General features: G+C 50.4%; 1 protein-coding gene across 3 annotated transcripts in view; it reads right to left on the minus strand.

Moving 5' to 3' along the window:
• The window catches only part of CACNA1E (calcium voltage-gated channel subunit alpha1 E), a 151,508-nt gene that overhangs the window by 70,894 nt on the left and 66,199 nt on the right, over positions 1-14,415 (minus strand). For all 3 annotated transcript variants that reach the window (XM_054286294.1, XM_054286296.1, XM_054286295.1), the window contains exons 6-8: positions 9,706-9,809; positions 8,384-8,536; positions 7,544-7,725 (exon numbers count right to left, since the gene is read on the minus strand). In XM_054286294.1, the coding sequence (XP_054142269.1) occupies positions 7,544-7,725; positions 8,384-8,536; positions 9,706-9,809 (439 nt within the window). The remainder of the gene's footprint in view (positions 1-7,543; positions 7,726-8,383; positions 8,537-9,705; positions 9,810-14,415) is intronic.

Consider the following 14,415-nt stretch of genomic DNA (forward strand, 5'->3'; position numbering starts at 1 on the left):
GCTCATTTTGTGAGCTCTGAAAGGCTTGAACCCTTGGGGTGAAACCTGCACCCTCCTTTCTGAATCTGCTCCAGCCATGCTTAAAGCAGTATTTCAGAGGAGGGGGGAGGAAAGAGCTCTGTCCTGTTGCATTGTGATTTCAGGGTTTACACCAGAACCTCGGGTCCCTCCTCTAATAATTCCCTCCCTGGCATGTCAGTCACCTCTTCTTTCTCCTGTCAGCACTGTCTGTCAGTCCTGGCATTCCAGAAGGGCGTTGAGAGATTGGCAGATTCAAAGGATGCCCTCTACACCTGAGGGGGCATTGGGCCATCCAGGTGTCATTTGTCCCTTGGACCTGCTTCGTGGCTCCCATAACTTCCCTGCCCCTCTCCTCGGGGTTAAAGGAACAGCAACCACGGGGTCAGGGAGTTCTGTTGGAGCTGGTGCTGGATTCAGAGGCCTGTGGGCCAGAATAAAGCTCTGGATCAAAACTCTCCACCAGAACCGACTCCTTTCCTTCACCATCGCCTTAAAGCTTCTCCACAGAGGAAAACCTCAGAAGCAGCCCCTGTTATGGGGGAAAGCTCCATCCCAGCACCACCAGAGCTCCTGCAGGCCTGGACTTGTCCCCACGGGCCCAGCTGCAGCACCCAGCCAGCCAAAAGTGTCTGTGGAGTGAAACACCACACACCCAGCCAGCCCAAAGTGTCTGTGGGGTGAAACTCCACACACCCAGCCAGCCAAAAGTGTCTGTGGGGTGATCCAGCTGGCCAAAAGTGTCTGTGGGGTGAAACACCACACACCCAACTGGCTGTGCCATCCCAGAGCACAGAGGGCTAAAGAGCCAGGTGGTTTCCCTCTTTTTGCCATCCCTCTCCTCTCTCTCTCCTCCTCCTTCTTCTCCTTTTCCCAGCTCCTTGCTGGGAGCCATCACTATGCATCAGCCTCCTGCTGTACCGAGCTCCTCCAGCCCATCACTGCTTTTGGGATACTTGCACTACCAGCAGAGCTCCCACAACCCTTGGTGCACGGCTGGCACGGCTACAGCTCTTGCCTTGGTGTTTGGAAGGGTGAAAGTTTGACAAGAAAGTCTCACAGATATGTGTGCTTGGCAGAAAGATTTTTGAATGTAGAATCTGATGGAGGAATAGAGATGGAAGTGAGTTTTGATATAGAAGAAAAGAATTCCTGAACCAGTTTTACTGGTTTTTTAACCCAGGAGGTAAAGGGTGTGTTAGTTAGAAGGGGTTTTTATGACTTGGAGCAAAGGATAAACCCACCCCAAACAAGAAGATGCTTTTACCAAGCAGAAAGACAGCACAAGAAAACAAGTCAGCAAATGTTGCAGCAAAAAGGTCTCAGAATTTTCCACTGCAAGAAAACTGAAAACCAACTTCTAGCTTAAACTGTAATGTACTAACTTTTAGTGATTGGAGAATAGTAACATGAATATGGGAATTATAGTAGTTATGATAGGCTGTAGATAAAAGTTAAGGTGTAGATTGGTTCTAATGTATTAAGATGCTCAGCAAAGAAAAGTATATAATGCATTCTAGCCAAAACTAAGGGTCTGCAGGCCTGCCTGCAGCTGGAGCTGACAGCTGTAGGCACAGCTCTGTCACCCACCACCCTGGACTGCTGTAACACCTTGGATAGAATAAACTGCATTTTGGAGAGCTGCCTGGAGTTCCACATCTCTCATTTAGGCTCTTACACCCTGGGACCCCAGGAGACAGACAGCAGTGTCCAGAGGATCTGCAGCAGCTCCTGGAAGTACTGGGGCTCAGGGAGGTTTCCAGGCTCATCCCAGGTCTGAGCAAACCCCCCAAAAAGAGGAAAATTCTCTCTGGTCAAGGCAATTTTGCTGCCTCTGTGGAAAGCCAGGCACTGTCCTCACTCTCCAAAAGGTTGAGGAGGAACCCCTCCAGAGCTGCACCATGCTCAGGTCTCACTCACACTACTCACACAAAAGTATTTTCAGAGAGGGCTTGTGAGTGCTGAGCACCCCAAGGGACACCTGTGAAACCCCAGGAATCGATGCCAACATGCAATGAGCAATTTTGTACTCACACACACACACATGGAAAAATAACTGTTCTGCTACAGATTCCTCCTCTGACCCCCTCCAAGGGGCAAATGGGGGTGGGGCAGGAAGCCTTGCTCACATCTCTGACCCATGTGCTTGGCATGACCATGATATCAGCACACCTCCCTTCCCCAGCATCCCAAACCAGGCTGGTCTGAGCAGCACCTGCATTACAAAGGCAGCCTGCAGCAGAAGACCTTCAGAACTTTAACTGTAAGGAAGATGAGGACAAACATTTCAGCAGGGCCTGTTGTCACAGGAGAAGGGGGAGTGGTTTCAATCTGAAAGAGGGTTGATTTAAATTAGATATAGGGAAGAATTAAAGTTCTGGAATTGCTGCCCAGGGAGGTGGTGCAGTCCCCATCCCTGGGTGTGTTTAACAAAGCCTGGATGTGGCACTGGGTGCCAGGGTTTAGCTGAGGGGTTGGGGCTGGGTTGAACTTGATGATCTTGGAGGTCTCTTCCAACCCAGTGATTCTGTGATTGTGTGAATTTCCTTTCAGGGAGGGTGGTCACACACTGGCACAGGCTGCTCAGAGAGGTGTTGGATGCTCCATCCCTGGAACTGTTCAAGGCCAGGTTGGATGGGGCTCTGAGAAACCTGATACAGGGAAGGTGTCCCTGCCCATGGCAGGGGGTTGGACTGGATGATCTCTAAAAGGCCCCTTCCAACCTAAACCATTCTGTGATCCTGTGATCTTGAATTTGGTGCTTCACACACAAAACCAGTCCGAGCCAACTCGTGCGAACCCAGCCTGAAATGACTTCTGCACACGATGAGATTCACTCAAACCCTTCTGCACCCAGCCCAGAGGAGATCCCAGACACTGAGGGGATCCTCCCCTCCTGGCCCCAGCACCCCCAGCACGCTGGAAGCACGCGAGGGTTGAGTCACACACGCTGCAAACCCCCATCCTTGCAGCAGCTCCCGTTCCCCAGCCGCTCCTGCAGCGTGCCCGCACTCACAGCTCACATTGGCACCCAACCCACGGCCCTGCATCCCCCTGGCTCTCTGCTGCAGCTGCCCAGCTCTGCATGGGACTGCAAGACCCAGACCCACCTCCCCTGAGGCCATGGACACAGCTCTGCCCACCACTGCTGCATTTTGGGAGGTGTTTATGGAAGCTACCAGCATCTTGGTGTTCTATCCCCCAGCAAACGCTCCCCTCCTGCTGCAGATTGATAATGTAAGGAAATAAACCTTACAAATTTTAGTTAGTTTATATTTTAAAAAGGGTTTTTTTTAGTTTAGTTAGGAAGAGAAACTTTTTCGGTAAGGTTATGGAGACTTTTTTAGAAGAGGAAAAAAATAAATGGATGCACCACCATCCTCCCATGACAGTAGGGAAGTGAGAAAGTCCCCCCTGAGCCTCCTTTTCTCCAAAGGTGAGCCCTCCCAGCTCCCTCAGGAAATATAAATTTCAAACCCCTCTCCCCTTTGCTTCCTTGAATAGTCCCAGGCCAGCCCAGAGGCAGAGGAGCAGGACAGTGAGTGTGCCTCTGTTTCAGACCACAGAAGCAATTCCAAAGCCAAACTCCCCTCCAAAAGAAATCAAACTCCTCCAAGCTCCCAGAGACAGGAGGTGGAAAAGCACCAACACCCCACAATTCTTTTATTTCAACCCATGCTGTGATTTCTGCTTCATGAAGGCAAAGATGACACGGAGAAAGCAAGAAGTAAGAACAAGGATTAAATAACCCATGTGGAAATTAGCTTGTTGTAATGCTGCCTGCAAATTCCAGGAGCCACACTTGTAGACCTGGTAGAATGGTGGAAAAACAGATCTTAAAATCATGATAACAGTCACACAGAGGAATTCTAGAGTAAGCAATTTCTTTGAGAGATTGCTAAAGTGGTTTTCCTGCCATCTCCCTCTCCCCTGCAGTGTTAATCCACAAGGACAGAGACCCCCATTGCTTTATCCCAGTGGGAAAATGGAGTCCCCCAAAGCTGGGGCATGGTTAGCAGCAGGACCCTGCTCTGCCTTGCTGCCCCAAGTGATGAAGGTGATGGCAGAGCACCCCTGTGGTTTCCAAGCCCTCCTCCTGCATCCCCCAGGGACTGCATCCCTCATCTTCTTATTAAAAAAATTACAAAAATCCATTTTTCTGTCTCCAAGCAGCAAAAGGAGTGAGCACCCACAACCTGTGCAGCATGAGGGCCCCTGAGAGTCCCTGGGGAGGGCAGGAGGTGCAGCCCAGCAGTGCTGGGAACACCAGCTCTGGCCACCTCCTCCTCCTGCATCCCCCAGGAACTGCATCCCTCATCTTCTTATTTAAAAACAAAAGACAAAAATCCATTTTTCTGTCTCTAAACAACAAAAGGACCGAGCACACACAACCTTTGCACCATGAGGCCCCTGGAAAATTCCTGGGGAGGGCAGGAGGTGCAGCCCAGCAGTGCTGGGAACTCCAGCTCTGGCCACCCCCCGAGGTGAATCAGCAGCATTTAATGCCACCAAGGCCACAAACTCTCATTCAATTAAAAGCCAAGGAAGATCCCTGCTCCTTCCCATAACTGGGCACTAACAGCTGGTTCTTTGCACAGGAACAGGGATGGGAGGCACCTTATTTATGGTCCTGGCTGTTGGGAACGTGGTGACAGAGCGTGACAGTGACATTGGTGACAAAGCACCTCTGCTCAGCTTTGCTGATCAGGCTGAGAAGATGATTTGGGTCCCCATAAGGGGCCCAGAGAGCCCCCCAGTTTAGCAGCTAGGGTAGTAAATCCCTATTTTATATATAATATATATGATATATATATATATGATATATATATATTATATATATATAAAATATATATAATATATAATATATAATATATAATATATTATATGTATTATATAATTTTTATATAGGGGCCTCCTGATATAATATATATTATATATAAACATAAGTATAAATATAAATATATATAAATATATATAAATATATATGTATATGTATAAAATTGTATAAATATAAATATAAATATAATTTTTTTTTTTTTTTTTTAATATAGGGATTCCTGTAGGGGAGGCACAGCTTTCAGAGTTCCCAGCCCCTGGGTTTTCAGACCCAGGTGATGAATCAGCAAATCCCAGACACTGAAGGGATCACCTCAAACCTTCCCAGCAATGACACCCCGAGCAGCAGGTGACCAGACTCACTCAAACAAACCCCTGAGGTCCATCAGACCATAAATTGCCCACCCATTCCCCATGGCCTCACACTCCACCAGCAGGACTCCAGCATGGGCAGTGCTGCTGCTGGTTGCTGGGAAGGGGGAGACACAGGGAGCACTGAAACAGACACAATATTGAAGTTTTTTGGTCTGAACTCTCAGGTGGTTCAATCCTGCTTCATTCCCCCACTGACACTGCCATCTCCTTCAGGAAGAGGAAAACCAAACTGCTTATCCCTGATTTTTACAGGGATCTTTTACCCTTGCTGGCACTTTTCCTTTCTCCAGAGCGCTTTCTACACCCAATCTCTGAGCCCCAGCTCATGCCCAGCCCCTGGTGCCCACAGCACTGACAGGAGAGCAGAAAAGAGACTTAATTAAGCAGAAAGCAGGTTTTGCAGGGAGATATTAACACAGGTACAAGGCTCAGGGCAGGTGGCTGGCACCAACCCCGGGCATGCACAGGCTACACATGATACACTGGCAAACCACCTTCCCTGATATACTCAATTTTACCTGGGTAACAGGTGCTGTGGGTGAGTCTCTAATCCCACTGACACACCAAAAACAGACATAAAATTGAAGTTTTTTCATCTGAACTCTCAGGTGGTTCAATCCTGCTTAATTCCCCCACTGACACAGCAAGATCTTGACACTGCCTTCTCATTCAGGAAGAGGAAAACCAAATCCTTGTGGAAAGGTCAAGCCTTTGCAATGAACTCTCCCCTTTCTACTCCAGTCTTGGTTTCACAATCCATCTGTCCACACACGCCATCCTGCACCCCAGAGGGGCCCTGGGACAGATTCAGCAAGAAGGGGGGCCCCAATGCTGACAGCCTGAGGTTTAAAACCAGCATTTCCCCCAGTGCCAGAGTCCCTCCTGCAGCACTTTCCCCACCACAAGTCATCAATTTGCCTCCTGTAGAGCAGTGCCACTCTGCAAATCCCCAGGATTTATGGGAACCAGGGTATAAAAACATTACCAGCGCAGTGACACCAAAATTGCAGCTGAAATGAGGCTAGGAACAGAACAGGCACAGTTCCTCTAGCCCACAAACTCCAGCATGCTTGCATGGCCAGTCACCCACAGCAAAATGGCCCTCTGGGATCTCCTGGAGCTTTTTATCCAGCTTTGCCCTCAAGCTGCTCTCTGGGCACCCCAAGGGCTTGGGCATCAGCAGCTGCAAACCACAAGAACTCAGCCCAGGCACTCCCTGCTCCATCAGCACAAAGATCCCAGCTCCCTGCTGGAGGCTGAAATGCTGGCCCTGCCCCAGAGAAGGGGTCTGAGAACAGCTCTGAGGCTTTCCCAGGCCACCAGATAAGGACCAGGCCCTTAGAGCTCCCTTTGCCTGGAGACAAGGAACACACATGGAACACACACAAATTCTGGAAAGATTTAACCCCATTTCCGTGTCAGAGATAGGGACCAGGCCCTTAGAGCTCCCTTTGCCTGGAAGCAAGGAAACACACCCAAATTCTAGAAAGATTAACCCCATTTCCATCACGAAGGAAACTCTGGATGTTCTGAGCATCAAGCACACAGAAACAGCCTCCAGCTCAGCCTTCAAGCAGGAGGATCACTGTAGGACATGCCCGTGAGATTTTGCTCTCTGAAATGGGTCAGAGATGGGGACCAGGCCCTCAGAGCTCCCTTGGCCTGGACACAAGGAACACACATCGAACACACCCAGACTCTGAAAACATTAACCCCATTTCCATCACGAAGGAAATTCTGGATCTTCTAAGCATGCAACACACAGAAAGAGCCTCCATCCAGCTCAACCTTCAAGCAGGAGGATCACTACAAGACATGCCCATGAAGCTTTGCTCTCAGAAACAAGTCAGAGATGGGGACCAGGCCCTTAGAGCTCCCTTTGCCTGGAGGCAAGGAACACACCCAAACTCTGGAATGATTATCCCCAGTTCCATCACAAAGGAAATTCTGGATCTTCTGGACTTCCAGCACACAAAAACAGCCTCCATCCAGCTCAGCCTTCAAGCAGGAGGATCACTGCAGGACATGCCCAGGAGGTTTTGCTCTCAGAAATGAGTCAGAGATAAGGACCAGGCCCTTAGAGCTCCCTTTACCTGGAGGCAAGGAACACACCTAAATTCTGAAAAGATTAACCCCATTTCCATGTCAGAGATAGGGACTAGGCCCTTAGAGCTCCCTTTGCCTGGAGGCAAGGAACACACCCAAACTCTGGAAAGATTAACCCCACTTCCATCACAAAGGAAACCCTGAATCTTCTGAGCTTCCAGCACACAGAAAGAGCCTCCAGCTGCCCCCCCAGAGCAGCAGTACTCACATTGTACAGGACTGTGGTCCACCCTTCCATGGTGATGCACTGGAAGACGGTCAGCACAGCAAAGAGGATGTTGTCAAACTGGGTGATCCCATCGTTGGGACCAATCCACTCCCGGCACTCGTAGCCCGGGGGACAACCCTGCACCCCGCAGGGATGGGGAGGGTCCAGCTCCTCTAGTTCACCTGTAGCACACAGCAGAGAGCCAAAGGAGGCAGAGGTGAGGGACAGCTCATCCCAGATCTTTTCCCATTCGTGAGATGTGGAGAGAATGCCTGTTACACTTGTATTTTCCCTTCACCCAGGATTTTCCTCCTGGGAAGCTGAGAAGCCTCAGAGAAAAAGGAAAACAATAATTATCTGATTTGCTTCTCCTGTGTTTTGCTGCTTTGGAATGTGGTTGGAGATTGTTTATCCAGCAGGTGATTGTTTTTTTGGTTTCATGTGAATTGTTTTGACTCAATGGCCAATCAGGGTCAAGCTGTGTCGAGACTCTGGAAGGAGTCATGAGTTTTCATTATTGTCTTTTTGAGCCTTCTGTAAGAATCCTTTCTGTATTCTTTAGTATAGCTTAGGTTAGTATTCTTTAATATAATACAGTATCTTACATATTATAATACACTTAAATATTATAATATACTAAAATATTATAATACTTAAATATTATAATATAATATAAAACTAGAATATAGTATCTTTAATATAATATAGTATCTTAAATAAATAAATATAATAGTATCTTAATATAAATTAGCCTTCTGAGGACATGGAGTGAGATCCATCATTCCCTCCTGCCACAAGGGCAGCCCACAAACACAACAGGTGCCCAGTCCTTGTCCTCACCTGAATTGTTTGTGTAGCAGGCTCGGTGCAGCTTCCCGCTGTAGAACTCCAGGCCGATGATGGCAAACATGAGGATGGCAAAAAAGAGCAGCAGGCCGATCTGCAGGAGAGGCACCATGGCCTTCATGATGGATTTCAGGACAATCTGCAAGCCTGGGAGAGGAGAGAAAGGGCACAGCTAAGAGCAGCAGTGCTAACACCCTTCCAGAGACGCATCCATCCTAAATCTGGCAGGAGAAAGACAGGGAGCAGAGAAGATGGACAGCCAACAGAGAGATACAAGAGGCTAGCACAGCCTGGAGGAGCCCTTTGGGCAGGAGGATCCTGGAGGAAAGGAGGGCAAGGAAAGCCAAGTACAGAGCAGCCTCCAGCAGAGGTTGTTTCTGGTCCCCACTCCAATGTCCAGCCTGTCCTTGTCCCATCTGGACTTGGTGGGACATGGCTTGTGCATCTCTGTCCCCCTTGTTGCCTCCAGGGCATGGATCCAGCCCTGCCAGTGCCCAGGGCAGGAGGGACAGGAGCACTGTGCCAGCAGCAGTCTAGTTTCTTTATTTAACCCTGTGCCAACAGATGAAATCTTGCAACAAAAAGGAAAAAAAACCCCAACAAACAAACCAAGAAATCTCCCCTGAACAAACCCCAGTCCTGAAAGGATCCACCCACTGTCTTCTGGCCAGGGAAGAGGAGCTGCCAGCGGGCTCTGCAGGGTACAGTGCCACCTGGGGACACCAAGTGCTGCCACCTTTGAGCTCCCACTAGATGGAAAGGTGGAATTGATGCCTCATGTTTGAACTTTTATATTTTTCAGATTCTGGGCTGCTTCAGTATGTGGGTCTGGGCTTCAAATTAGGGGATGGTGAGCTCTGTGCACAGAGCAGGGAGACAAAACAATTCCTGCTCCAGCTGGGGACCAAGGACAAATGATCCAAATCTCAGGCCCAAGAACACAAACAACGTGGGCTCAACAGAGAAAAACAAGAGGGATGGGACTGCATGGGCTAAAGCTGTACTTGGACATTAATTCCAATATGCAAATGGAGCAGATCTTAAGGAAGTGTGAGATCTCATGGCCAGTGGTCCATTTTTTGTGACCATTTTGGGTCATCTTGGGTGTAGCCCTGGCTGGGCTCTTGTGCTGCCCAAGGTGGAGCCACTGAGGCCTTTAATAAATCCCTACTTTATTCTTTAGCTCTGTCCAGCCTCTGTTCTAGGCCAGCCTTCTTAAGGCTTCAGGACAAGGTGGCACAAGGACCCCTCTCCCCCCAGGGCCATCAGGGATGGATGCAGACCCCCAGGGAGGGAATCAGGAGGATCCAACTTACTGGGAATGCCCGAGACGAGTTTCAGCGGCCGGAGCACGCGCACGGCCCGCAGCGTCCGCAGGTCCACGTGGGTGTTGAAGTGTGTCCCGGCTGTGGCGAGGATGCTGTGGGCACAGAGAGACAGAGCAGAGTTAGCCCACGGAAAGCTCTTGGCCACTTCAGTGCCATGTTGTCAAACCAGGCCAGTGGGAAGGCACGAGCCTGAGATTGAGAGTGCCACGCTCTCCTGGCTGAGCTAGCCAGGCTACAGCCCACCAAGGGGACTTGCTGAGTTTGTCATCTCTTGGGAGCACCAAGAGGGTTTATTGTGTAATATTGTTCATATTTTGTGCTTGTGCCTGTTAAATAAATAAGTTTTTCCCACTTTTCTCCAAGGAAATCTTTTCCTGAACCAGCTGGGGAAGCCATGAAACTTCTCAAGCCATGTCCCTGGGCAGAGACAGAGATTCAATTCCTCCCAAAGGAATTTGATGCTCAAACCCAAATTCATGGGCAGCTATGACCAGACAAAGCCAAACAGAGGTCCTCCAGCCCTTGCAGCCCCCACATCCCAGGATCCCACCCCAGGACAGCCCCACCTCACCCACCGATCCCATCTGGGGTCTCAAGGATCATGCAGGATCCCTCCCAGGAAGGTGGCACGTGGGCCAGGAGCAGCAGCTCAGGGCTGTGAGTCCCTCCCCTCTGTGCTCCTGTAGCAGCACCTCCAGCCATCAGCTGCCCTGGCTTTTTCCACACATGGAGCTTCCTCAGAGTCCCACCTCTGGGATTGCTGAGAAGGAGCCCAGAACCTCGCACACATTCCAAAATCTATAGTAATGAAAGTTTGATGACCTTGGAAGGCAACCAGCAGGCACAGGAAGGACTCCAGAGGTTTTCTTTTAAAACACAAAGATTTTTTTTTCTTTTCCCAAGCCCATCTCTGGAAAACAAATTGGGGCAGGGAGGGAAGCTGGTGTACACTGAGTGCAGTAATGGAAACACTCAGGGCTCCTGCGCCTGCTCTGGGATGCTGAGGGATGCTGCACCTCAGGGATGCTGGCAGAATCCTCTCCCATCCAGGCTTGGTCCCCAGGGGCTGGGAGAGGAGCAGAGAAGGGGTGGGAGAGGAGGGGATGGGGAGGAGAACGGGACAGAGGGAGGCAGCAACCTCAGGCTTGTTTGCAGCAATCCAAAAACCGAGGGAAATTGGGTCATTGTTCCACTAATTCATCTAATTACAGGCCAGAGCAGCTCTCTGGCGTGCTGAGCAATTAGCACTCTTTCTCTCACCCTCTCCCTGAGGTACAGCAGGTACCAACCTGTCCCTCCAGAAAGGCGGCTGGGTTTCCTAGGATACCCTGGCAGCTCTCACATCTGCAAACCGGGTTGTTTCAGCTCCTTTCCCCAGCCTCCTCTTCCTCCCCGCCCCACTGCAAGGCCCCAGCAGCAGTGGGATGCATCACCCACAACTCACTGTGTATCACACTGCTTACCCCTGATATTTACAGGGATCTTTTACCCTTGCTGGCACTTTCCCTTTGCACACCCAGTCTCTGTGCCCCAGCCCGTGCCCAGCCCCTGCTGCCCACAGCACTGACAGGAGAGCAGGAAAGGGACTTAATTAAGTCAGAAGCAGCCAGAGCCTGGGGAGAGCTGTGCTGCTAAATTGGTTGTAAGATCAAAATCAATAAATATGATAAAGCACGGCCACTCAGCAGCACAAGGGAGGGACAAAAGCCCTGTCACTTCCCACCCTTCACCCACCCTGCCAGCGAGAGCAGGGCACCCCAGTGCTCCCCAAAATGCCAGCACAGGGGACACACTGTGCCAACACCATGCTGAAAACCTTCCTTCAGCTTTTGCTCCTTGTGTCCCAGCCCCTGGTGTGGCACCAGCCTCCCAAAGGGGCAGGAGCAGCCCCAGCGCTGACTCCAGCCAGGACAGAATCACAGAGTCACAAAATCCCAGAATCACAGAATCCCAGAATAATGAGGTTGGAAGGGACCTCCAAGATCATAGAATCGAGTCCAACCCATGCCCTAACACCTCAACCAAACTGTAGCACCAAGTGCCATGTCCAGTCTTTTTTTAAACACATCCAGAGATGGTGATTCTACCACCTCCCTGGGAAGAGCATTACAGTACTTTATTATTCTTTCTGTGAAAATTTTTTTTCCTAATATCCAACCTCTACCTTCCCTGCCATAGCTTGAGACTGTGTCCTCTGGTTCTGTCAGTGCTCTCTGGTGGAAGAGACCAACCCCACCTGTCTACAGCCTCCCTTCAGGAAGGTGTAGAGAGCAATAAGGTCACTTCTAAGCCTCCTTTTCTCCAGGCTAAACACCCCCCGCTCCTTCAAACATTCCCCAGCAGCTGAGGAGCTTCAAGAGGCTGGGGATGCTCCTGGGCAGGATGCAGGCTCCAGCCAGCCCAGCTCCCACAGCAGAGCAGCACTGGGATGGGCAGCTCTCTTCCCTCATCACAGAGCCCTGCTGCCACACAGATGGAGGTGTGTTGCAGTGTGATTTCATGGTTAGCCCAGAACTCTGGGTTTCTCCCCTGAAGATTCCCTCCCAGGTGTGTCACCCTTCTTTTCCCCATCCTGACCCCTCCCAGCACTGTCTGTCAATCCTGGAATTACAGAAGGGCGTTGAGAGATTGGCAGATTCAAAAAGTGCCCTCAAGCCCTGGAGGGACATTGGGCCATCCAGGTGTTCTTTGTCCCTTGGACCTGCTTGGTGGCTCCCTACCCCTTCCCTGCCCCTCTCCCCGGGGTTAAAGGAACAGCAACCACAGGGTCAGGGAGTTCTGTTGGAGCTGGTGCTGCATTCAGAGGCCTGTGGGCCAGAATAAAGCTCTGGATCAAAACTCTCCACCAGAACCGACTCCTTTCCTTCACCATCACCTTAAAGCTTCTACACAGAGGGAAACCTGAGGAGCAGCCCCTGTTATGGGGGAAAGCTCCATCCCACCACCACCAGAGCTCCTGCAGGCCTGGACTTGTCCCCACGGGCCCAGCTGCAGCACCCAGCCAGCCCAAAGTGTCTGTGGGGTGAAACACCACACACCCAGCCAGCCCAAAGTGTCTGTGGGGTGAAACTCCACACACCCAGCCAGCCAAAAGTGTCTGTGGGGTGAAACTCCACACACCCAGCCAGCCAAAAGTGTCTCTGGGGTGAAACACCAACATCCACTAGGCCAAAAGTGTCTCTGGGGTGAAACACCACAGTGCCGTGGTTTGGTTCAGCACCAAGGGCCAGACAAGCCAAGGCATGTCCCATCCACGATATTGGTGACACCAACAGAGGTGGAGGCCTCCAGCCCCCTGGGCAGGAGCAGCACCTGGCTGCAAAGTCCTCGGCTAACCCAGATTTGTGTGAAGGGCTCCGGAGCCTGGCTGAGCCTCCAGGCAAGGCTCGGGCGATTCCAGGGCACTCCTTCCCCGCGCTCTAAATTAGCTGCTAAGAATGGGACTCCTCTGTGACAGGCAAGGTGACATGCTCCTTGTCCTCTCCGGGGGACAGGGGAAATGACGAGCGCTTTGGGAAGGAGGTCTGGACAGATCACCAGACCGAGGCGGTGGCACTCGGAGCTGTCACCCGGGTGGTGACAAAAAGCTGACCCAGGTGTGACACAGGTGCCTGCACATCCTCCTGCAGGCAGCCAGGACAGAGAGCACTCTGATCCCAGCCAGCCCAGAGCCTCCGAGCAGCCCTACATCACCCTCACACCTAATAAAGCAGCTGGGAAAAGCAAACCAAGCTTCCAGGCACACCAGCCTGGCTGCTGGATGCTTTTCCCAAGCCCTTCTGTGGCTGGAAGTTACACACATCCCTTCTCCTGGATAGCCAGGCTTTGCTGGTAGGCACAGGCAGCACTGCTGATTATAAATCCAATGTTCCAAACACACCTTGGTGCTTTGGACTTCAGCATATCTCACCTGGCAATTGTTTATTAACACTCCAGCCATGGTTTTTATTAATAATTTAATTTTTTTTTAATAAACGCTACCAGCCAGAGCTTTCTGAATTAAGGTTTCTCACAGCTCCTAAGATGAAACTCAGGCTGTGACAGACCTTTGTGCTGCCACAGGGCAGGAGCTCTGGTATCTGTAGAACAATTTAAACCCTTTTCGATCACTTACAATATTCACGTCTGATGTGCTAATAATTATTCTTTATTTTTAGGCAAGGACCCAAACTAAAATTACATCTCACCATCCAAGTTATTTGAAAAAAGCTGCCAGATTTAGGCTATAAAAATCCCAATGATCTCATGCTTTTCATCATATGTACTGGAGGAAAAAAAGAAGGGGAAAAAAAAGGAGTGAAGGCGTTTTTATAGGTCACCCAGGCAAAGGGGTTAGTTTTACTTCTGAGGAAAGGGGGAAGAGAGACTTCAGGTGGAGAAAAGAGCAGAGAGGAGCTTTTGGAAGGATGCAAATGAGAGAGGAGGCAGGATGGGAAATATATGCTAATCCCCCAAAGTATAATTGAATAGTGAGCAATCACCAGCAGACAAAAACACTCTTTCAGGAGAGGAAAAAAAAAATAATCCATTGCTTTGTGTTTGCAACCAGGATGATGATTTGATTTTATTTATTTGGAGGCTCTGGGGAGGAGGGCGAGCTCCCGCTGGGGCCACCACACCCGTGGGCTCTGGGGCTGGGCAGAGCCAGGATCAGCCCCCATCTGAGCAGGGAACACACCCTCACCTCCAGCTGAGGAC

Source organism: Melozone crissalis, unplaced genomic scaffold (genome assembly GCF_028551555.1).
Source record: "Melozone crissalis strain CALT ecotype California unplaced genomic scaffold, PUWL_Pcris_2 ptg000045l_1, whole genome shotgun sequence".
NCBI lineage: Eukaryota > Metazoa > Chordata > Aves > Passeriformes > Passerellidae > Melozone > Melozone crissalis.